Consider the following 26,439-nt stretch of genomic DNA (forward strand, 5'->3'; position numbering starts at 1 on the left):
AAGCCCACTGTTCACAAGAAATATCTGTTTAAGTACACCATGCATCAATATAAAAACACTTTCAGAGGACCTTAGAAGAAGAATTGTAGAGATGCATGAAGCTGGAAAAGGCCACAAAAGCATTTCCAAAGTCTACAAATGTGTCTACAAATGAAGGAAAAGAGAGCAAGGCTGGTAGATTTGGACACTGATAGACTGGAGAAAGTCTGATAGGAACACAGTTTGAACTGAATGCATTGCGTTTATTCCAGGTAATGTCATTGCCCAGTCAGCAGTCTTTAGAGTAGAGTGTGTGCTCAATACTGCATTTAGTTAATTTAATGGAGGTAGGGATCACACCCCTCCCCCTACCCCAGGCTTATTGTTTGGACCTAATTACTTTTCAGAGAACCAAACAAAGTGATGCAGTAAACGTGAGCTCAGAGTAATGTCAATTGCTGTAATAACTGACCACAAAAATAAACAACGCCAGTAACTGACAGACAGACACTGAACTTTAATCCTTCCTGCACAGTCCATCGAAAGGAGAGAGTGAAGGGTCTGGTTTTATGGGGACCTTATTCACAACGACATGGCTTCTGGGGCTCATTTTCTCATCATTTGTCCCCACAGAAGCAAATCAACAAGGTTTGTTCAACGTGGAGTGCAAAATCAATTTACAGAAAAGGTCATTGTTGAGAAAAGCAGTGGCCTTAAAAAATAACACCATATCTCCTCTCAGTCTTTCTTTCCAGTAATGATGCCCACGGCCTTTTGAGTAGACAGAAACGTAGGAATTTCCTGCTGGAGGAACTCAGACCTGGCAACTTAGAGCGAGAGTGCAGAGAGGAACAGTGCAACTTCGAGGAGGCGAGGGAAGTGTTTGAAAACCAGGAGGAGACGGTGAGTGAACCCACCCCACGCCACATTCCATCTTTCATGCATCACATGCACTTCATTGGAAAGGTAGCCGGTACCCTGCAGAAGCCAGGGCAATGGATGGGTGATGGGCTTCCCAAATGACCACAGACAAAACAGCGGAATACAAACAGTTAATGATTTAAAGCCAAAACCATCATTAACTGAAGCTAAACCAACATCAGTATATCTGCAGGTACTTGATTACATGTACTTTTAATCAGCATTTACATTTATTGTTCATGCTTTAAGTTTAATTCTATCTCCATTTAATTTTCTCTTCACTTTAATGATTGACTTGCTACTTGCAGTGGTTGGGAAAGTGTTGGGAACCAAGAATTTTACAGCAGTGAAGGAGATTACTTGGTCTGGGCTAGATTAAAGGCTCTCACTCTAATTTAGCTGCCTTCTGCTGCCTGTGTGCCTTTAAGGTCCATTTTGGCTTATTTATTCACTTATCGTGTAAATGCTACTATGGACTTTGTTCTCTTCAGCTACTCATAACTGTTTCCCAATCTCTGTCTACTATCAAAATATGCTAATTACTCATTCTTTCCTTTTTAATTCAGTTCCTGCCCTTCATGATACAAACTGCTGCTACCATGTGTTGGTGAATGAGTGAGTAAATAGTTTTTGATGAGTGTCAAATGGCTGATATGAATGTTGTTGAGGCTGCAGTTGTCCAGGAAAGTGGAGAATGGTATTCCTTCACACTCCTGCCTTTAGCTTTGTAGATGGTGGAAAAAAAGACTTTGGGGAGCTAAGAGGTCAGTTACATGCCATAGGAGTCCTAGCCTCTAAACTACTCTCTGTGTCAAAAAGTGATAGCGTGCCTCAGGTAGTGCAGAGACCAGGCTGAGGTAACTAGGTATGACTTTTTCAGAACCCACAATGCATTCACCCAGGCTCCTTTTGAGGCAAGGATCATCAGTATAAGCAGACAGCAATCCTATTGAGGCTATATTATGGGGATCGGGGGGGGGGTGCAAAGGGAATAGAAGTGGCATCAAGGACTGGCATACATCAGGAATGAGCAATAATAATGGGAGAGAAGGGTTGGGATTAGAGGCCTCATTGAGTTGTGTATTAGGTGGTGATGGTCCAGATAAATTATTTTGAAGGGAGAATATCAGAATTAGAATAGGCAAAACGGATAATGTTGATGGTCTCTATACAAGACTGAAGAAGGCAAATTGACTAGGATGATTGGACAGGAAACCAAGGGAATGCAAGAGTGAGGCAGAGACATTGAAGTTCATCATCAGCTTGGGGGTGGTGGTGGCATTTCAGCTAAAATAATTGTCAGGATGATGGAAAGGATCAGTGGTATGGGGGATATCTGGAAGAGGCTGAATCCATGTCATGGGCATCATCAAGGATCTGGATGGGAAGTGAAATTAAGATCATCAGTGAGATGAGGTTCTGAGACCAGGAAAATAAATGGATTATAAACCAGAAAAATTAATATGATTGTGATAACAGGGAGTTAGAGGCTAGAAGGAATCAATGCAAGGGAGTAGTGGAGTCAGAAAGATCCAAAAGGGATAGGGATTGAGAACCAGCAGAATTAATAAAATGATAATTCAGGGACATGAAGAATCCATTGGATGGCGATATCATGATTAGGAAGGATTAAATTTGATTGGGGCTTTATACATCAGGAGAAATACCATTGGGAAGGAGGGAAAGATAAACAGAAGGGTTAAATGGCAGGTGTAGTCAAGGACTAGGACAATAAATGAAATGCAGGAATTGGGTAAAAGGAGTTAATGGGATAGTCAGATGAGGGTCCAGGAGAAACAAAGGGAAGGACAGGTTTCAGACAAGTAGAACTGGAATGGAGTGATCAGTGACTGGGATAATCAAAGAGATGGAAGGATCATTGAGGCAGAAAACCATTGAGATAGGGCTCAGGGATCAGCTGAATCAATGAGATAGGAGCTCTGTGACAGGATGAATTAATTAAATTGGGAAAATCAGTGAGCTGAGGTGAGATTTATTAGGAAATGTTAGTCAGTGGGACTTGCAAAATTGGTCACTGGGGCAATTATTGGAATTGGGTGTCAGAGACTAAAAGCATTGGTAGGATAGGTGCAATGTGGTCTAGGAAAATTAATTGGATGGAGTTAAATGATTAGGCATTGGAGAAAATATGGATCAATGCGATGGGGTACAGGAAACCAGAGAATTATATTATGGAAATAGAGAACTAAAATGAATCATAATGATAAACAGGGAAAATGAATGGGATGGGTTTGGAGGCTGGGAAAATGAATGAGATTGGATAGTGAACCAGTATAATCAATGGGAATAGATGATTTGGAATCAAGACAATTAAAGTGATGGGAAGATCAGGAACAAAGAGAAGTGATGAGATGGGAGTGGGGGGAAAAGGGATTGGGAATTGATATAAGAGAATGAACTGATTGGGAGCATTTGGGATTTGGGGAACATATGCATTGTACTGCTGCTGCAACAATAGATTTCATGTCATGAAGCAGTGATAACAAGCCAGATTCTGATTCTGAAATAGGGAATCGGGAGAATCAAAAGGCTGGACAGAATCAAGTAAAAGGGGAATTAGTGGGACTAGGGAATTTGGAAGAAGTAATTGGTACAAATAACATAATTCACTGTATGTTTTGATGCACATGTGACATATAAAGCTAATTTTAAATCTTCCAATGCAATGAGAGATTCTGGACGGTAGAGGGAGAATCAATAGAACGACAGCTCAGATATTGGGATAATCAATGGGGGTGGGAAGCTGGATTGAGTAAAATTAATGCATGAGGATTGGAGCCTGAGGGAATCAATGGAATGGGAACTGGATTCCAGGGTGATCAATGGGTCAGAAGGATGCTAGACTGAGAAAATCAATGGGATAGAGGGATCAGGTCCCAGGAGAAACAACAGAATGGGGTATTCTGTACTGGAAATGTCAAGATTCTAGATTCTTTAATGTTATTTCCAGTACACAAATATAAAAGAGAACAAAATAATAGTTAATAAATAATCTGCTGCAGCACAAAGAGAGACACAGTAAGTTACACAATAAATATAAATACAGAAGATAGGTTATATACATAGGTTAATTGCACATTCTTAAAGTGACACTAGGCATAGGAGTGTCTGTACATCGATGACTCTGACAGGAAATGATAAAGTAGCAGTCGTGTGGGGTATGGAGAAGTGGTTAGTGGCTGGAGATGCTGAACATTTCCTGCTTGTGGGAGGGTAACCGTTTTTGAGACAGGTAGTCCTGGCATGGATGTTATGTAGCCTCTTCCCTGATGGGAGTAGAACAAATAGTCCACAAGCGGGATTGGAATTACTGGTCCTTTTCAGGCACCTTTCTGTATACATTTCATTGATGGTGGATAGGCTGTTGCCAGTGATGCATTGGGCAGTTTTGACTACCTGTTTTCCTGTCCATACCAAGCGGTGATGCAACATGTTATGATGCTCTCTACCAAGCAACTGCAGAAGGACATGAGTACAGATGTGCATAGTCCAGCTCTCATCAGCCTCCTCAGAAAGCAGAGGCATTGGTGACCTTCTCTGATTGTAATGGATGTGTTCTGGCACCATAAAAGGTTGTGTGAGATGTGTACCTCCAGGAATCCGATACTGTTTGCAGTTTCCATAGCTGTGCCCCCAGCGTAAAGAGGGTGTGAGCGGTGCATCCTGAAGTCACCAGCCATCTTTTCTGTCTTGTTGTCATTGAGGAAGAGGTTATTTGCCTGGCAGCAGACAAAGTAATGGGGGAATTTGAAAAAGGAAGGATCAATGGGAAGAGAGAAAGGGAAATGATGAGAAGAAGGAAGCCTGGGGTGGAAGAATCTAGGACTGATGCAATCAACAATTTAAGAGAAACTGTCATTGGGGGTTTCAATGGGAAAGGGAGATCAAGGACAGGAAGAAATCAATAGAATGGGAAATCAGCGATAGGATGGAAGGTTCTGAAATGGTAGAATCTACAGGAGAAAATCTAAATTGGGAGAATTTCAGGGAAGGAGAGCATGAAGAATCTTTGGAAAGGAACTTCTGGAATGAGGAGCATCAGTGGGATGGGGAAATTGGGGACCAAGGACAGTGAGAATCACTGGCAGCAGATAAAGAGCTAGGAGATTCAATGAAATAACAATTAAAGGATTAGGAGAATGAACAGGATTGAGATATTAAGAACAGGGAGGATTAGATTCAACAAGGGATCAAGAAGTGTTGGGATTTTGAGGATCAGGGACAGAGAGAATCAATGGAATAAAGATATTGAGACCATTGAGAATTATTGAGCTGGTGAATCAGAGAATAATAGAATGAATGGTTGGGAGTATTTGAAACTGTGGCAATCAGTGGGATAAAAAGTGGTGAAACCAGAATGAATCAGTAGGTTGGGCAGGAATTTAGTCTGGTCACCTCAATGCAGGAAGGATGTGGAAGCCATAGAAAGGGTGCAGAGGAGATTTATAAGGATGTTGCCTGGATTGGGGAGCATGCTTGTGAGAATAGGTTGAGTGAACTCGGCCTTTTCTCCCTGGAGCAATGGAGGATGAGAGGTGACCTGATAGAGGTGTACAAGGTGATGAGAGGCTTTGATCATCAGACAGTCAGAGGCTTTTTTCCCAGGGCTGAAATGACTAGCATGAGAGGGCATAGTTTTAAGGTGCTTGGAAGTAGGTACAGAGGACATGTCAGGGGTAAGTTTTTTTTACGCAGAGAGTGGTGAGTGAGTGGAATGGGAGCAGTGCTGGCAGCGGTGGTGGAGGCGGATACAATAGGGTCTTTAAGAGACTCCTGGTTAGGTATATGGAGCTTAGAAGAATAGAGGGCTATGGGAACCCTAGGTAATTTCTATAGTAATGACATGTTCGGCACAGCTTTTTGGGCCGAAGGGCCTATATTGTGCTGTAGGCTTTCTATATTTCTAACATACAATGGCATTGGGGGAACAGGCAATCAGGATATTCAATGGGATGGAAGGATCTGGGACTGAGAAAATCAATAGGATGGGAGGACTGAGGGCTTGGGGAATTAAAGAGATAGGCCATAATTTGGGAGATCAGTGGTAGAGTGTCTGTGGCACAGAAAAACATTTGGAATGGGGAATCAGGGACAGGGATATATGGACTGAGAACTCAATGTGATTGGGGAGGGGAGAAATAGGACCAGCAGGTTCCTTTAGAATCTCCCAAACTCAGATTTGCATCATATTGCTTCTCCCTAGTTTGAGTTTCCCACCCATTGACTCCTTGGATCCCCAATTCTTCTCCCATTGGCTCTTCAATGAGATTAGGGAAGTAATTGTATTGGGTTCTGTGAGTTGACTGACTGTGGAGGGCTAATGGGTGAGAGAGAGAAGGATGGCAGTCAGAGGTGAAGAATGAGCTTACTTGGCAGTGTCCTTGTATGACATCCATCATAAACTTTGATTTGCTGTTTTGGGATACAACAGAAAACAGGCCCTTCGGCGCAACTGGCCCATACACGCTGACCAACATGCCCTTCCAAGCTCGTCCCATTTAGCCATATAACTATATAACAACTACAGCACGGAAACAGGCCATCTCGGCCCTTCTAGTCCGTGCTGAACACTCACTCTCTCCTAGCCCCACCGACCTGCACTCAGTCCATAACCCTCCATTCCTTTCCTGTCCACATACCTATCCAATTTTACTTTAAATGACAATATCGAACTTGCCTCTACCACTTCTACTGGAAGCTTGTTCCACACAGCTACCACTCTCTGAGTAAAGAAGTTCCCCCTTGTGTTACCCCTAAACTTTTGCCCCCTCTCAACTCATGTTCTGTTGTTTGAATCTCTCCTACTCTCAATGGAAAAAGCCTATCCACATCAACTCTATCTATCCCCCTCATAATTTTAAATACCTCTATCAAGTCTCTCCTCAACCTTCTACGCTCCAAAGAATAAAGACCTAACTTGTTCAACCTTTCTCTGTAAGTTAGGTGCTGAAACCCAGGTAATATTCTAGTAAATCTTCTCTGTACTCTCTCTATTTTGTTGACATCTTTCCTATAATTCGGTGACCAGAACTGTACACAATACTCCAAATTTGTCCTCACCAATGCCTTGTACAATTTTAACATTACATCCCAACTCCTATACTCAATGCTCTGATTTATTAAGGCTAGCATACCAAAAGCTTTCTTCACCACCCTATCCACATGAGATTCCACCTTCAGGGAACTATGCACCATTATTCCTAGATCACTCTGTTCTACTGAATTCCTCAATGCCCTACCATTTACCATGTATGTCCTATTTGGATTATTCCTACCAAAATGTAGCACCTCACACTTATCAGCATTAAACTCCATCTGCTATCTTTCAGCCCACTCTTCTAACTGGCCTAAATCTCTCTGCAAGCTTTGAAAACCTACTTCATTATCCACAACACCACCTATCTTAGTATCACCTGCATACTTACTAATCCAATTTATCACCCCATCATCCAGATCATTAATGTATATGACAAACAACATTGGACCCAGTACAGATCCCTGACGCACACCACTGGTCACCGACCTCCAACCTGACAAACAGTTATCCACCACTACTCTCTGGCATCTCCCATCCAGCCACTGTCGAATCCATTTTACTACAATATTAATACCTAACAATTGAACCTTCCTAACTAACCTTATTTGCCAGCATTTGGCCCATATCTTTCTAAACCATTCCTTTCCATATACCTGTCCACCTGTCTTTAAAAGGTTGCTTTTATACCTGACTCAATCACTTTTCTGTGCAGCAAATTCCACATATATACCCCCTGCTGTATTAAAAAAAAACCCTCAATTACCTATTGAATCCTGTCATCTTGTACATATGCCCTCTAATTCTTGATTTTCTAGCCCCAGAAAGAAGACTGAGAACATTCCCTCTGTCTATGTGTGTCTTGTCAGCTCCATCCAGCCGGGGTGCTGAGAGGGAAAAATATAACCCATTATTTAAATTATTCCTTAAATATCTGTATTATTATTGCATTACTTCTTTGTTATTATAATCCATTTCTGCATAATAACTGAGGTATCTTGAGTGGATACACGAACCTGATGAAGAATGCTACCCTTCCAGGCAAAAGGTCTTCTAAACTGGTAGTAGATCATGCATTCACTGCAAACCCAATCATCATGAAAGTGCCCACCCTTAAAATCAGACCCGAAGGGCTTTTACTACTTTGAAGGTTTGAATCTATGAACGTCTCAGTGTCTCTGCTCCTTTACTCTAGGAGTGCTGGGATTTACACAAGGGTCTGCTTCCTTTAGTCTTCAGTTTCCCTACATCTAGTAACTTCAGACAGAACAGATACCCCTAGAAATCTGTGAAAACAGTCCTACACCCAGGTTACCACAACATTCTCAATGAACCAGTCTTTTACTGATCTGCAATAAGGCCAGGAAGTTTGTTGAAACCCTAGTATGCAATTGTTTGGGACTAGCATACAGTACTACAACAGTTGTATTGCTATCAATCAAAGAGCTACACTATGGCCAACAGTCGAACAGAACCTGTGGCAAGTTTAAGGCGTAGACATTTGCGTGATGGTTGGGTTTGCAGTATATGCATGAGCTACCACCAGTTTAGAAGCCAGTTTGCCCGTAAGGGTAGCATTCTTCATCAGTTCCATATTTCAACTCAAGATACCTTGGTTATTGTTTATGACAAAGGCATGAAAGCAAAAGTGTATGTAAGTGCCACCATTAAGCTAAAAAAAAAGTACCTGTTGACAATTGCTCATCAAACATACAAGAGAAATCTATCTGGATAATCATAGCAAATCCGTTCACTTGCTTACATACTGTAACACTGTATTTTTTTCTCTCTAGTGGAAGTTCTTCAGGACTTACATGGGTGAGTAACATAGTTACTTATCTCAATAAGACTTCACATAAAAGGCATTGAAGACCAAGTGGTGTCAGGGCTTGGAGAGGATACAGATGTATTTTAAGTGCCAGTGGTGAGGATCGTTAGCTTGTGTGTGTGTGTCCCGCCCCTGGTGGAGTTGTCAGGGCACGTCATGACAAGCTTTTTGCACCGATCTTTTTGGTGATTGCTCATCGTACGGCATGTCTAGGGCATCTGAAACCTAGCGGACCCCATCCCTCTCCAGGTTTTTTTTATGAGGTCGAGTTGCTAGCTCGACACTCAACCTAGGCACGGATGGAGAGCATGAAAAGGAGCTGGCCAGATTCGATCTCGCCCTGAAGTCACTACACCACCATCTTTAAGAGTAAATTGTTCAAATTATCCTTCCTAAATCAGAGAATGTTAAATGAGGTTTAAAGAAGTGTTCAGAATTATGGAGAGTTTTGATACAGAAGGAGAAATAGTTTCCACTTACCAGTAGGTCAATAACCAAAGGACACAGGTTTAAAATAACAGGCAAATGTCTCAGATATGGGTTTGGGAAAAAACACCTTTATCTAGTGAACTGTTAAGATTTAGTATGCACTGCACGAATCAATGATTGGAGAACATTCACCACCGATCTTCAAAAGAGAATTAGATAATGAAGAGAGGACAATTGTAGACCAACTTAAAAAGGCAGAGGTGAAAATAAGCAATTAGAAAACTCTTCAAAAAAGCAGAGCAATGAGAAAGCTCCTCTGCGGCATTATTCGACAGCTGTGATATGGTTCTTCCTATGGATGAGATATAAAACTATATTAACCTGAGCCCAGTCTTAGGACTTCCAGAATACATTTAATGAAATTACAGTTCTGAGAAAATTCCTGGCCAATGTTAATAATTTCCAAATTTTACCCACTCTAATTCCACAGCTGTCGCACCCCATCACCTCGCACCACATGAATCAAACTATGACAGCCCTACTGACACAAATACTCTCAATTTCTTACAGTGTATGAAATCAAAAAGCTGCAGATACAGGAAATCTGAAACAGAAATAAAAAATACTTTTAAAACTCAACAGGTTATGGACCATGTATAGTCAGAGAAACTGCTAACTTTATCCCTCTGAAAGAGAAAGAGAAGACTAGATAGCAATGAAATGTAGATGAAACCAAGTGACTTGTTCTGATAGAGTGAAGATAGGTACTAGGTGGGAAACACCAGCATGGCTGTATAATTTGTCACTGATCGAGTTCGACACATGGTGGGCCAGTCCATACACACAGAAAAAGAATATTTACTCATTTTGAAGCTTGACTTACAAATTTAATCCTATCCTTTAACGTAACCCTAAACACTAGCCTGCAAATTTGCCTTATCGGTGACCATTTAGTATAAAAAGTAGAGTGAAGATGATTCAACCAAATATCTTTGTTTTCATGAAACTAACACAATTTGTTTTATAAACTTCAAAAGCAGAGTTAAAATCCAAAATTGTGATTAGATAATTACATTTGTTGCATTTATGCCAGTTAAGGAATTGTAGAGATTTCAAATGCAGGGATTATTGGCCTATTATGTTCAGATTGAATCCTGCTAGACCAATTCATATCCTAATGCACCGTGTTTTCCCCATGGATGCTTCAATGCACATCTCAAGACTCTGACTCACTCTCACTATAGCAATGAACACATCCCAAATTAATCCTGCTGCTTCACTCTTTCCTTATATCTTTGAATCAGTCCCAATATTTCACTGCCCTCTGTTTTCTACATATTCATCCATGAAATGTGGGTGATTCAGCAAGATTATTGCCTATCATGAAGGTGGTGAATATGTAAGTGCAAGCTAGCAAATTGGCTACCATTCATTTGGGCAAGCCTGATCTGATTTGAGTTAAGTTTCTCAAGTTATGTTAAAATAACATTCCTCAAGTTGGGTTACTTGCTGAAGAATACCCAGCATCTGACCCATTCTCTTGTCATCATGGACAGCATTTATGTGCTGTTCTAGTAAGGTTTCTGGTGATGCCCTGGATCTTGGGGAATTTGATGATGATATTTCTTTGAACATCAAAAAGAGTTGGTTAGAGATCTCTGTTAGAAGTGCTAAATCTCTACCATCTGTTATTTTTTCATTTATTTATAGAACCCATGCATCTCTGGCAAGGCCAGTATTTGATACACACCCCTAATTAGCCTTGAGAAGAAGTGAGTTCCTTCATAAACCGTTGCAGCCTTTGTGTTTAGGATAACTCAGATAGGGTAGGATATTCTGGTTTCTAAATCCTAGTGCAGATGGTATACCAGTAGGAAGGTAACGTGTGGAAGAAAATATTCCTTTTCACCTTTATTCATCCAGCAGGTCAGGCTTACAGTTTGAGAGACAAGGCCAAACCAAGTCTGCCAGAGTACAGGGGTGACCCCTGGAGTGGTGAGCGATGTGACTATTAGACTAAGTTTGGAAGCTTTCAGAAGAAGTCTATGAGGAACTGCAGTGCATTTTATAGACAGTGGACACTGCAGCCAAAGTGTGCCAGGGTTTGAAGTTTCAGGAGATTCACTGCACAATATCCAGTCTCTGGTTGGTTCTTGTAGCTACAGTAGTAATGGGTCAGGTCTAACTGAGCTTCTCATCAATGGTGATATTGATACCTGGAGGACCCAACAATGGTAATTCAATGGATGTTAAGAGTAGATGGTTAAGCTCTTTGCCTTGCATGTTTATGGATGGATGTTACTTGCTACTTATCTGACCCTGCCCGAATGTTGCTTAGCTCTTCATGAGGAGTTGAACATTTTGCAATCATCAGTGAACTGTCATAAGGGGACAGGAGACTGAACCCAAGTGCAGGACGCAGGCACTGAAGTACTAGGGGCAGGACGATAGACAAGATGTGGTGACTGTGGTGTGCATGAGGGACATGACGTTCAAGGTGATGCTGGGGTTCCGAGAGAATCTCAGAGTTCAGGCAGGCTAGGCGGATCCCGGAGTTCAGGCAGGCTAGGCGGATCCCGGAGTTCAGGCAAGACAGCAGGATCTTGGAGTTCAGGCAAGGTCTAGGAGTTCACTGGGCAGGCTGCATAACTTCTAGGCAGGGCCTGGACCTCCCAGGCAGGAACACAGGGGCCTGAGCAAGTCACAGGGCACCCGAGTAGGTTGCGGGGCACAACCTGTCACCAACGAGAGATAGGTAGGGGCAGAGACCTCTGGGTAGGGGTCATAACTCCTAGGCAGGGCCCAGACCTCCCAGGCAGGAACACAGGGGCCTGAGCAGGTCACAGGGCACCTGGGTAGGTAGTGGGGCACAACCCATCAGGAGCAAGGGATGGAAAGGGGCAGAGTCCCCCACCAGGCAACAGCAGTCTGGCCTGGCTTGCCCAACAGAGGTAAGGGATAGGAAGGGAACTAGGTCCAGGGTGACTGCCAGACTTACTTAAAGAACTCATCTTTAATAAGGGGAACTCCAAGCCAGAGTAACAAAATAGACAGGACAACCCCCGACTCTGATGACCATTTACATTTGTTAACCACATGTCCTTAATGTTACACTTAGTCAAATGCTGTTTTCATGTTAATGACAGATACTCTACTTCACTTCCAAAACTCAGAATCAGAATCAGGTTTAATACCATTGGTGCAAGTCATGAAGTTTGCTATTTTGTGGCTGTAGAACATTGCAGGATATAATAATAACTATAAATGACAATAAGATGAGATCTTCCTCAGCACCAACTGAAATTCTGCCAACAATAGTTGTCCCATCAGCAAATCTACAGATGCCATTTGAGCTGTGCCTAGCCAAACAATCGCGGATGTACAGAGAGTAGAGCAGTGGGCTAAGCAGGCATCCTGGAGGTGCGCCAGAGTTGACTGTCAGTGAATTTGAGATGTTATTTCTGATCTGTTCAGATCAGACTGAGGTCTCCCAGTGAGGAAATCAGGGTTCCAATCCCAGAGGGAGGTACAGAGGCTTAGGTTTTGGAGTTTGTTGATTATAACTGAGTGAATGTTGTACTGTAATCAATAAACATCAGCCTGACATGGGTATCGCTATTGTTCAAGTATTCGGAGGCTGGGTGGAGAGCCAGTGAGATTGTGTCTGCTTAGACCTATTATGGTGATAGACAAATTGCAGTGGGTCCAGGTCCTTGCTTAGGCAAGAGTTAATTCTAGCCATGACCAATCTCTCAAAGCATTTCATTGCAGTAGATGTAAGTACCACTGGGTGATAATCATTGAGGCAGCTCACCCTGCTCTTCTTGAGCTCTGGTATGATTTCAGCTCTTTGGTCCCATTTGACTCAAGGTTTTGATGAGGTCTGGAATGAATTATTTCTAGTAGCACTGTTGATTACAGCTTCCATCACAATGTTGATCCGTGAGAAATAATCAGTCAGACTGGATTCTGTTCTTTTTTACTGCGAACACATAGCTGAGTAATTTTCCAGATGAATGCCAGTGTAGACACCTTAGCAGCCTAAATGCAGTTGAAGCTAACACTAGAACACAGATCTTTGGTACTACAATCATAGCCTTTACTGTATCCAGTAGTCTCAGCTGTCACCTGGAATGAAATGAATTGGCTGGAGACAGACTTTGTGATGGGCAGTAGAAGGAATCTCAGGATTAGGTGAAATAGATCATCACACTGATCATACCTATGAATGCTTCAGCCTTTACTTTATAACTCCCTTACTGATGCCAGCCATTGCTCAGGATGGTAACGTTCTTGAAGTCTCTCTTTCCTATTAACTTTTCCACATGATCCAGTATTTATGAGATCCTTTAGCTGTTTCTATTGCATATTCCTTTTGTGGTTTAATACATTAGGAAGATGCCATCTTATTGTCATCTATAGTGCAGTGTCACCATGATGGTGGTTGGGTGGAGTGGGGGGGGGGGGGGATATGGAAGACTATGTTTGTAACTTGTCTTACAACCAAACCTGCAATTTCTGTACTCATCAAGTCATACAGCACAGACACAAACTTCTAGTCTGTGCCGAACTGTTATTCTTCTTAGTCCCATTGACCGGCAACATAGTCTTCCATATCACCGCCCCCCCCCACCACCACCATCATGTATTTTCCAAATTTCTCTTTAAAAGAAAATCGAACACGCATGGAACTGGCAGATCATTCCATGCTTTCACCACCTGAGTGAAGAAATTCCCTCTTGGATTCTCCTTAAATATTTTACCTTTCATCCTTAACCTCCAGTTCTAATCTCACCCAACCCAATTGGAAAAATCACACTATTCAGTGTCCTACTTATCACTGCGTAAATTCTACTCTGGTTGGCCCTCCCAAAGTGTAACAGCTCAAACTTCTCTGTATTAAATTCCATCTGTCATTTCTCAGGTAGTCCAGATCCTGCTGCAAGCTTTGATTGTTTTCCTCACTGTCCACCAAACCCCCTGTCTTGGAGTCACCCACAAATTATCATCCAGATTGCTGATAAAGATGACAGACCCAGCATCCATCCCTGTGGCACCTCACTGGTCACAGGCCTCCAGTCAGATAGCAACCATCTTCTCTGACTTTTACTGTGAAGCAATGTCAAATCCAATTTACTACTGATTCTGAATGCCAAGCGACTAAACCTTCTTGACCAGCCTGCTTTGAATACTTTATCAAAGACCTTGCTAAAGCCCATTTGACAACATTCAATGCCTTTCCTTCAACTTTCCCAGCAACCTCCTCATTAAATTCTATAATTTGGTAATACACATCTTCCCATGCACAAAGCATGTTCACTATCCCTAATCAGGCCCCATCTACCAAAGTACTTTTATAACTGATCCCTTAAGAGTACATTCCAATAACTTACCCATTACTGACTTCAGGCTTGCTGGCCTAAAATTTTCAGGCCTATTCTTTGAGCCTTTCTTGAACAACGGAACAACATTAGCTATCATCCAGTCCTCCGACCATAAGACACAGCAGCAGAATTATGTTGATCGCCCATTGAGTCTGCCTCACCATTCCATCATGGCTGATCTATTGTCCCTCTCAACCCCATTCTCCTGTCTTCTCTCCATAACCTTTGACACCCTTACTAATCAGGAATCTATCAAACTCTGCTTTAAATAAACCCAAGGACTTGGTCTCCACAGCCACTGTGGCAATGAATTTCACAAATTCACAAAACTAGTCACTGTTATAAATGGATATTCTTGTATTCTAAGTTGTGCCCTTTGGTCCCAGACTCCCCCACTATAGGAAGTATTCTCTCCACACACACTCTATATAGACCTTTTTAATATTCGATAAGTTTTAATGAGATTCCCCCCACTCACCCCATTCTTCTAGATTCCAGCAAGTTCCTCATACATTAATCCTTTCATTCCCAAGATAATTTCTATGAACCTCCTCTGGACCCTCTCCAATATCACCACCTTCTATCTTAGACAGGGGCCCAAAACTGCTCACGATACTCCGTGCAGTTTGACCAAAGCCTTATCAAACCTCAGCATTACATCTTTGCTTTTATATTGGAGTCTTCTTGGAATGAAGGTTAACATTGCATTTGCCTCCTTACACTGACTCAACCTGAAAGTTAAACTTTAGGGAATCCTGCACAAGGACTCCCAGGTCCCTTTGCACCTCTGTTTTCTGAATTTGCTCCCCATTTAGAAAATAGTCTAGGCCTTTTTTCCTTCTACCAATGTGCATGACCATAGACTACCCAACACTATTACATCTGCCACTTCTTTGCCCATTTTCCTAACCTGTCTAGTCCTTCTGCAGACACCCTGCTCTTCCTACACTACCTGCCCCTCCACCTATCTTTGAATAATCTGCAAACTTGGCCACAAAGTCATTGACATATAACGTGAAAAGAAGTTATCGCAAAACTGACCCCAGTGGAACACTACTAGTCACTGGCAGCCAACCAGAAAAGGCCGGCTTTATTCCTACTCTTTGTCTTCTTGAAGTCAGCTAATCTTCTGTCCATGCTAGTTTCTTTCCTGTAATACTCTTATCTTTTTAAACAGTGTTAGGTCTGCAGTACTAAGTCTGGCTCTGTGGCTAAGAAGGGAAGGGGTGAAAAGAGGTGAGCTGTTGTCACATAGTTACTTAACCAGTCTGTAGGACAACTCACCCAGTTTAGATATCAGTCCCCAGAACTGTAGCACTACCCTGAGATTGAGCATTGCAAGGATACACAGACTTTTGAGTCAAGAAATATCTCCCTGCCATAATCTTCAATGATGACTCTTTATACTGAGTTCCAACTCATAGAAACAGCCTCCTGACATTCTTGTCTCACTAAGATTATCTTTCATTCCTAAACTCCAATGAGGTAAGCCAAGCTGTACTCTTAGTGAGTGTTCCTTTCTCTAAAGAAAACATAACAGCCTATCTTCACAGCTGAAATGCTCAAACCAGGCTTTCCAGTTCAAACACATGCTTGCTATAGTATGGTGGCCAGAATTAAACACACTTTTTCTGCAGTGGTCTGATGTTTTATATAGCTGTACAATCATGTCCTATATGCTCTGCGCAGCCTATTGAAGGCAAGCATCCCATGCGTCTTCTTACCAATCTTATTTCCTGGTTTGATGTACATCAGGTTTCTTTGTTGCTCAGTACCTCCTAGGTTCCTATTATTCACTCTGGGTGTCCAACTCTTATTAGTCCTCCCAAAATAAATCACCTCGTTTCGGATTGAATTTCATCTGGCACCAGACTGACCATCTTATCAACACATCAACATCAAACTGTAACTGAAGACAACCCTTCTTACCACCAGCATTGCCATCTGTATACCGATCATGCATATAATGCATCGCAAGAATCCAGCAATATTCCCCATAGTGTTCCGCATAAAATCAGAGTATCCATCCCAGTCCCATCACCAGGCATATTTCAGACTCTATTTGCCAACTTGCCTTGGATCTGACAGGCACCTATCTTTTGGACCAGTCCTCACCAAAAACTTTATTGAAGTCTAAGATGTCTCTATCAACTATGCTACCCTCACCAACACCTCTGAAAATTTCAATCGAATCAATATCACGATTCTCCTCTTCACAAAGCTATGCTGACCATCTTTGATTAATCCAAGCATAGACATTTTCCAAAAACATCCTACCACTGGCATAATCTCACAATAACTACCTAGCTTAATCCTGATGCCCTTCTTGAATAGAAATGGCTCTCCTCCAGTAATTAACCAATCTTACCTGTGACCAGAGAAGATTTCAATTTTTTTTATATACAGTATATATAGTCCATGCAATCGATTCCTTTGATTTTCACAGCATCTGGGACACACTTCATCAGAGGAATGGGGATTTACTTAAACCTTCCTGTTTAATAGGAAGTTTAATAGTAATTTTCCTTAGAATTTATCTTTTTGTCCTCCTCCATTGGGAATACAAATTTAAGACCTCACCTACATCCTTAGATTCCACTTTTGCGCATTGGTCCCTAATGTTGTTGTCGTTCCTTTTTGCACTTTGGGGTGCATCAGGCGGCAACCTTGCCATTTCTTTAGCATTTGTCTGTTTTTTATGAGGCTAGGTTGTAAGCTCAACACTCAATCCAGCACCAAGGATCCGACCAGATTCGAATCCAGGACCACTTGCCTCGAAATCCGTTGTGGATGCCACTACACTTCCGGCTGGCTAGTCCCTAATGTACCTTGCTCTTTCGCTGGTGACCTTCTTGCCTTCAATAAATTTATAAGAATATGTAGCGTCCTCACTACTACTTCTTACACTTTTCTACAGTATATAGAGTCCGAATCAGGTTTAATACCACTGGTATTTGTTCTGAAATATGTTGCGATATTCCTGCAGAGACTCAGCAGTTTTCAGTTCCTGCCATAACATACAATTTTTTTTTCTTTATTGATGTTCATGGTTCCTTCAGCCCTCATGGTAGGGGTATCAAAAATAAATCTGATGCCATGAATATCAATTTCTCCTTCCGTTAAACAAAATTACACCCCCCCACCCTTCCTCTATTCCCTACTCTGACCTTTTACCTCTTCTCACCTGCCTGTTACCTTCCTCTGGGTCCCCTCCTCACCCTCTTTCTCCTTTGGTCCACACCTCTCTATCAAATTCCTTCAACTCCAGCTCTTTACCATTCCTACTCGCCATTCCTTTCACCTTTCTTTCTCTCACCCCACTTTTTCTATTCTGGCATCTTCCCCCTTCCTACTCAGTCCTGAAGAAGGGTCTCGGTCCAAAACATTGACTGTTTATTGATTTCCATAGATGTGCTGAGCTCCTCCAGCATTTTGGGTGTGTTGCTTTGCATTTCCAACATCTGTGCAATTTCTCATATTTAAGAGGACATAGGCTTAAGAAGAGAGATAGTTTTTTTTAACATAGACAGAGGCTGATATCTCGAACACATGCTACAGGATGGTGATTTCAGGTACAATTTTAAACATACACTTAAAAAGGCAAGGTACTTAAGGATACTGTCCTAATGTGGACAAATGGGATTAATGCAGAGAGGCAAAACCGTCAGTATGTGCATGGTAGGCTGAAGGGTTTTGTTTCCCTGCTGTATGACTTTATCACTTGTGGACTGTAGAACTCAAGAACATGTTGGCAAGGAACTCGTACTATATTATTTTAGAATTGGTCACTTTTAAACTTACTAAGAAGCATTGCTCATGTCCACTTTTGCCAGATCCTGTCTTATTAAACTTCCCCAAATTCAGAGTCTTAATTTCTATCCCATATTTGTCTTTCTGCATATCAGCCTGCCTCTGAAATGCCTTCTCACTTATATTCCCTCCAGTTGCCCAATACTGACCATTTCCTAGAGAGTCTAGCTGTAGACTAGCTTAAAAAGCTCTGTCATTCACATTAAGGTGATCCCAGTTTGTACTGGACAAGTCCCTTCCAATCCCCTGATACTTTTACACTTCCTCTGTGATTTGTCGACACAATTTCCCATCTACAGTGCCTTTTAAAAGTATTCAGCCCCCAAACCTCTGTTCATATAAATGAGTACTACAAACAGGGATTTTGATCAATTTAACTGAGATTTTTTATTTGTGAATCACACGCTCCGTTTCTCACAGTGCAGCCCAAAAATATCAGGGTAAATTGTAAAGCATGATAAACTAAAAATTCAAAAACTGAAACATCAACAATTCAAAAGTATTCATTCCCTTTTGCTCAATACTTAGATGAACCACCTCTCGGAGCTATTTAGTAGGCTTTTTGGATAAGTCCCTATTAGCTTTGCACAACGTGATGGAGCAAGATTTGCCCATTCCTCCTTGCAGGATTGTTCAAGCTGTGCCAGGTTATTTGGGGAGTGACGGTGGACCACAGTTTTGAGGTCTTTCCAGAGATGTTCGATCGGGTTAAGATCAGGACTCTGACTGGGCCACTCGAGGACATCGATTTTCTTCATTTGAAGCCACTCCACGGATGCTCAGGAAGTGTGATTTGGATCACAGTGATTGCTCCCATTTTGTTTCTGTGCTACACCCATACAGACTCACTGGAAGAATCTTCTACGATATCCTCTGTCATTACTCCAGTGATGAATTCCATGACTAACATTGCAATACCACCTTCTATTTGTACAATTCGCTTGTCATGTCTGAAGATTCTATACTATGGTCAAGCATTAACAGGTCCCTGCTGAACTTGCCATTGGACAAGCTGCAACAATTTCCCCTCTTGGTGCACTATTTTTTTGTAGCAGTAACTCAGATTACAAGAACATAAGGCAGTAGAGCAAAGAAGGACGATGCAATTAGATAATAACAGACCGTTTCTAATGTCTGGGGTGTTGAAAGTGAATGGAAAAAGTTAAATAAATGTAAGAGATTCAAGAAAAAGAACAGAACTTTGAAATTTGAAGCTATAGGATTCAATTTCCAGAATTTGTAGCTGTGACAGAGACAGTCAATTTGACAGTTTCACCTTTGAGATAGGAAACAGCAAAACGGGTTAAAATGGGATGGCAACAGGAGGGTAAACATGACTATTTACCACATGGAGGATCAATACTGTCAGGGTATTTGGCTCAATCAGCCTTCATGTTCCTGTATAATACACACAAAATGCTGGAGGAACTCAGCTAGTCAGGCTGCATCTATGGAAGGAAATAAACAATCAATGTTTCAGGCCAGGAACTTTCATCAGGACTGGTGACGAACGGTTTTGCCCTGAAACATCAACTGCTTATTTCCCTCCATAGATGCTGCCTGGCCTTCTGAGTTTCTTCAGCATTTTGTGTGTGTTGCTCAAGATTTCCAGCATCTGCAGAATCTCTATGTTCCAGTGTTAAAATAATACTTGATCATTTATAAACTTCTGTTACTAGCATATTCTTCAGAAAACATCTTCTGAATGTTTGGTTTATACTTCAATTTTCAGTTGATACCAATATTACAGCGAATGTGTGTGAATCAGATCCTTGCTGGAACGGCGGGACCTGCCACAGCACTCCCGATGACTATAGCTGCATATGTAAGACAGGCTACACTGGCAGAAGCTGTGAGATCGGTAAGACCACGACAACTGACTGTAATCAGTAAGTGTGCTGGTAGTGGGTTGACAAATATCTTCACAAACATTGACTGATGTTGGATTTTAACTTAAAGGCAGCTATTGTTGATATCCCAACCATGAAGTCTCCAAATCCTTTGCGTATCTAAATGTTATGTTGGGTCATCTGCACTGATTGCTGGTCTATCTGGTGGACTCACGACTTACCACAACAGATCCTCCCAGCTTCAAACTGCAACCCAGTCAGTGTGATCCTCAGTGAGGTTCACCAACTAGCCGAAAAATAGCTGACAGCTAACCCTGGGTTAGCTGACTGTTGAAAAAATTGTACCTTCTGAATGTGTCATGCATTCAGAAGCTATTAAAAACATTCAAACTAGTAAAGATTAACAAAAAATAATACTTTTTAAAAATGGATTGCAAAAATAAACTCAAAGCTATGTCCCTCATAGCTGTTTGCCTCAGAAATGAATGCATCTGTTGTTATGGTGCCAGATTACATTGGCACAGATTGTTCTAAGAGATTCCTTAGTAAGTAGACTGTAGAATTGGTGTAATTTCATGCCCATTACTGGACCCACATGCCAGAGCACATTCCTGACAAACAGCTAGCAACAACTTCAAGGGCTTCTGTATTTGTATGTAAATCCTACAAATTGCTAACAATAAAATGTTGATGGTTATATGGGTAACACCTGTTTCCTTGTGAAATCTGTGAATTCTTTAACCTTCAAGCTTCTCAACAACCCTCAGTTTGATTCTTTTCCATATCCTGTTTTCATTATCTGGATCACCCAAGCCTGATCTTAGAGCTCCTGTGTCTGGGCTGATCCCTCCTGGAAGCTGAGGAGCAGGAATTGGCCAGTCAGTCCTTCAGGCTTGTTGATCAAGATCATGACTGCTCCATTCTGGGTCACACTACTTTCCCTTGTTCCTCCTGAGCCCAACAGTTCTAATGTCTGCCAATCTCTACCCATATCTAATGACTCCATTTCCATAGCTCTCTGGAATAGAATTTTTCAGGACTCTGAGAGAAGAAATTCCTTCTCTGGCCCATAATTCTGGAACCATGTCCCCTAGTTCCAGACACCCACACATTACAGGCACATCCTCTCAACATCTACCTTGCCAATCATAATTCTTTATGTTTCAGTAAGATCATCTCTCCTCTTTCCAGTCTTCAGATACAGGCCAAATTGCTCAACTTTCCTTCAGATGTCAACCTCTTCATCCCAGTAATCCGCCTGGCGAACCTTCTCTACATTGCCTTCAAAGCAAGTGTTTCATCCCTTTAAAATGGCCTTCATAACAATGAGGGTGAAATAACAAAAAACATAATTATTACTGGACCCAAGAAACAGCCTCACTTAGGTTGTGATTATGCAGGCAGTGGGAAAGTCCAGGATAATATATTGCAGTACATGCCAAGTATGTGACTCTTTCCTAGCCACCCTCCCCCACTAAATAGTTTGAATTTTCACATTTTCCCCTTGTTATCCCTGATTCAGACCATCTGTATCACAGTTTATTCCAGAAATAGCATTGCACCTGATCTCAGTTACTACTATGACAGTTCCTCACCATCAAGAAACACTCAGAAGGTGGTGTGACAGAACTCTAGGTCACTGATCACTCATTTAGAGTTCTTTCTCAATCAAGAGGGTGGAGATGGGCAGGGTTGTGGGGGGAGGGGGGTCATTCTTGCTGGGTGGGATTCTTGCAACAGTTTAAGGAAAATGTTTCTTCCTCAGAGTCACTGCCATTTCCAAAATGGCTTCTTGCTGTCTTTACTGAGCCCTTTCATTCACTACAAACCTTCCATGAAGCAGCACCTCATTGGTGCAACAAACCAAAAGTTAGCATTACAGGCCTTTCCTGTGCAAGTAAACATGCCACACAGACTTCCTAAAAACCCCTATCCAGACAATTGACTTTGGGAGATGTGTGGGAACCTGGATCTTGAAGACAAGTAAATCTAACATCAGATATAACTATGGTAATATCTCAAGTTCCATTGCCAGCATCACTGAGTGACTGTGGGAGTATGCTGTTCTACCAATTTCCAGTACTATCTCCATATCTCGATTCCTTTAAAATCCAGAATTTTATTGATCCCTGTTTTGAATAAACTCAATGCACTTGAATCTATGATTTCTTGAATAATCTTTCCACCCATCTCAAACATTAGGTTTCTGCTGTGACCTTCAGAACCTCTTGTTGTACTTTTGAATTGCTAATAGCAGTGCATTTTCCAAAATGTCATAATAAATATTTCCTTGCAGAAAATGATGCGTGTGCATCCAGCCCATGCAAGAATGGAGGATGGTGTCAGCTTCAATCCACACACTATAAATGCTTATGTGAAGCTGGCTATTATGGCCAAAATTGTGAACTTGGTAATTATGCCTTTCCAACTTTGCTCATTTGTGATCACTCAAAAGTACAGAAAGACAAGTTTGATTTAAAATAACACAACAGAGAGAAACTTAGCATAAGTAGGGTCTACGTGTCCATGAGAAAGCAGCTCAGTCACTCCAGATGACTCAGACTCTCAAGACTATACACCATTTTCAATTTCCTTCTACATTTGGTCAAAGCTTACCAAACAACTTGTAACAACTGGGGAACATTCAGTTCTTGTGAGGGATATTACAAGGGAGAAGACTCAAAAATATGGACATTGGTGGCAACAATTGATAATACATAAATAATTTCACCAGTGTTAGATGTGTGGATGTATGTTCTCCCCATGATCACATGACCTTCCCCGGTTTGTACACATATCCCCAAAGCATGTTGGTAGATTAATAGGCTGGTGGAAATTACACCTTAGTGTGGTTAAGTAGAGAAAAAAAATCTAAGTTGATAGGCATATGAGAGAGAGTAATGAGACAGGAACTGAAAGGTATGCTATGATGGGAGCCAGCATGCCCTCCTTTTGAGTGACCATAAGTTATTTAAATTTGGACTGCAATAGTCAACAACAATGTGATCACAGCATGAAAGTAAAACTAGGAATAGTGAAGAATGATAGGTTTTGATTTTAATTATTGATCCATAGCTATGTAAATATATTACCTTAATGTATATACACAATAAAAAATACTAGATACTGTATTGTTTTCAAAACCTATGGATATTAATTATGTCCAAAGTAACTAGTGATAGGGATTTATTGTTCAAAACAACTTCGTGTTTTGGGTATAAAGTTACAAGTGTGTTAAATAAATGTTGTTACAATGAAGGAGTCGGTGCTACATATCAGAATAATGTTGATAAAATTAGATGGTCTTTAATTTCAAGAAAGCCAGTGTGCATTGCTTCTAGATAATTGAAGTATATTAGTTATGGTGAATCTATGGGCATAGATTATATAAAAACGTTCATTGTTACTGACTGGAGAAAACTGCTATTAATTGTAATAGCAGATGTTTATCAGAAAAAATAACCAGTAGCTGATGCAAACCGTGGAAACTAGCAATACAAAGTGATGAATTTTGAGTGTATCTCATTATAACGTTTAATAACAAAATTTCTAACTGTAAACAGCCGAAGTGCTACACCTGCCTGTTCAGGCGCAGAACATTCATTCCAGGTGAGGCAACATTTCACTTGTGAATCTGTCAAGGTTGTGTCCGGTGCTACCCTACATTGATGAGACCCGTCGTAAATTGGGAGCTGCTTCGTCAAGCGCCTCCACAAGCTGGACTTCCCAGTGGCCAGACATTTTAGTTCCCGTTCCCATTCCGACATGTTGCTCCGTAACCTCCTCTTGTGCCAAGATGGGGCCACTCTCAGGGTTGAGGAACAGCACCTTATATTTCATCTGGGTAGCCGCCATCTGAAGGCATGATGATCGTTTCTCCTTCCGGTCAAAAAAGTACCCTTTCCCTCCCCTCTTTGTCTACTCTCCACCCTGTCCTCTTACCTCTTCTCTTTACTTGCCTATCACTTCCCCCCTGGATCCTTTCTCCTCTGGTCCACTCTCCTCTCCCATCAGATTCCTTCATCTCCAGACCTTGGCCTTTCCCACCCACCTGGCTTCACCTATCATCTTCCAGCTCACCTCCTTCCCGTCCCCTCACCTTTTTATTTTGGCATCTTCCCCTTTCAGTCCTGAAGAAGGGTCTCGGCCCAAAATGTCAACTCTTTACTCTCTTCCATAGATGTTGCTTAACCTGCTGAGTTCCTCCAGCATTTTGTGTGTGTTGCTCTGGGTTTCCAGCATCCGCAGATTTTCTCATGTTTGTAAAAGATACTGACTAATGGATAATGAAAACAATGATATGGTGCTATTTTACACAGTTAATTGCATCTGTTTGCCAAAACCAAAATAAAACTGGCAGGTCATTGACTGCAAAGATAATCTGAAAACAAATGACTTCCTAAACACCATGGGCACCAGTGGTTATAACATATTCTTCTCAGAGAGTAGAAGCACAGGAATGTGAGTGACTAAGTGATGGATTTGGATTGTAAAATGTAAATTTATAAAAAAGGGATTAATGACTGTCAAAAAAAATCATTCAGGGTAGTAGGATGAAAGGATTCACAACCTATGCCTCCTTTTTCTGCTGAGTTCACACTGACAAGCAGCCAGCGGTGCTGAGGGAAACAGCTTGCCAAGAAACTGAGTGCCCTCCAGCCAAATAGGCAGACCCTGCCACACTTTCCCAGTCTGCATCTGCCCACCTGTGCAGTGAGGCACATACTTGTGCACCAGACTAGCCCACACCAGACTCACCAAGCCTAGTACGTCCCGTGCCTCAGAGTGATTTTGGTAATGAAACTAGAATGGATTACAGTCCAGTCAGGGTGATACCACATAGATGAGGGTGGTCTTGCAGGGATCCGAGAATGAGGGGCATTTACTATATAGCTGGAGTCTGCCTGTGGGCATGGCGTTTCTACCCGCCACCACTTACCCTCTCTCCTGCAGCTGCCTGTTAAATACCTTCCTCATCCAGAAAGCGTAATACAAGTGACTGTAGAGTCGTAGAGATATACAGCACAGAAACACGCTCCACACACAATATGCTGGAGGAACTCAGCAGGCAAGGCAGCTTCTGTGGAAAAGAGTACAGTTAACATTTCAGGCCGAGACTCTTCAGCAGGGTCATTGGCCCAACGCATTTTGGTGGCACTTACTAGTCCCATTAGTTTGCATATGGTCCATGTCCCTTTAAATCTTTCCTATGTCTGTACCTGCCCACGGGGGAAAAGAGCTGCTGGAGAAACTCAGGCAGCATCTGCGCAGAGAACTGGGCAGTCAACATTTCAGGTGGAGAACCTTCATGGAGACATTTCAGGGGCCATCCTGAATCATCAACTGTCCATTTCCCTCCACAGATCGTGCCTGACCCACTGAGTTCTTCCAGCAGTTTGTTTTATTTACTCCAAATTCCAGCATCTGCCTTACCTTGCATCTACATTACTCTTTTCCATAGATGCTACCTAACCTGTCGAATTCCTCCAGCATTTTGAGTGTATTGCTTTGGACCTCCAGCATCCGCAGACTTTCTCCTGATTGTGTTAAATTGCATCTATGTTATTTCCAACATTGCTTTCCTTAACACCTACATGTATGTTACCACATGTATATGAAGAAAAATTTATAAGATCAATTGCTTGAATTTCAGGTCCCCAGGACTGTTCATCACACGGGCATACCTGTGATCACTTCTGTAAGTTAGAACATGATACCTATGTCTGTTACTGTGCCCAGGGATATAAGCTTGGGGCAAATCAGAAGAGCTGTGTTCCTGAAGGTAAATATTAATGTCGCCCTGTGCTTTACTCCTTGGGATATACTGTTTGTCTCCATGATCATCAGCTGTGATGTTTAAAGAGTAGAGGGAATCTAGCATTATATCATGCATGACAACCCCAGCGAATCAAACACTACAAAACACGCATTCAATCTCATTGAAACATACAAATTCTTTGGGGCTTGACAGGTTGACAGCTGGAGTGTCTAGAACCAGGAATGTAATTTCAGAATAAGAGGGTGGTCGTTCAGGACTGAGACAAGAAGAAATTTCTTCACACAGAGATGGTGAAGTTTTAGAATTCTCCACCTACTGGTGGAGGGGAAATTGGCATGTATATTCAAGACAGGAATTGATATTTTTAGATACTAAGGGAATCAGGGAATATGAGATAAATGTAA

General features: G+C 41.7%; 1 protein-coding gene across 4 annotated transcripts in view; it reads left to right on the forward strand.

The window, feature by feature from the left end:
- The first annotated feature begins 457 nt into the window (after nt 1-457).
- Nucleotides 458-26,439, forward strand: part of LOC140727996 (coagulation factor IX-like) — a 34,524-nt gene continuing 8,542 nt past the window's right edge. The window contains exons 1-6 of one of the 4 annotated variants that reach the window (XM_073046071.1): nt 458-627; nt 722-882; nt 8,749-8,773; nt 20,139-20,267; nt 22,553-22,666; nt 25,910-25,954. In XM_073046071.1, the coding sequence (XP_072902172.1) occupies nt 549-627; nt 722-882; nt 8,749-8,773; nt 20,139-20,267; nt 22,553-22,666; nt 25,910-25,954 (553 nt within the window). In that variant the 5' untranslated portion in view covers nt 458-548. Of the gene's footprint in view, nt 628-721; nt 883-8,748; nt 8,774-20,138; nt 20,268-22,552; nt 22,667-25,909; nt 26,039-26,439 lie in introns of all 4 variants that reach the window. The other 3 variants (XM_073046070.1, XM_073046073.1, XM_073046072.1) reach the window with 3 other exon arrangements.

The sequence above is a fragment of the Hemitrygon akajei genome, chromosome 5 (genome assembly GCF_048418815.1).
Source record: "Hemitrygon akajei chromosome 5, sHemAka1.3, whole genome shotgun sequence".
NCBI lineage: Eukaryota > Metazoa > Chordata > Chondrichthyes > Myliobatiformes > Dasyatidae > Hemitrygon > Hemitrygon akajei.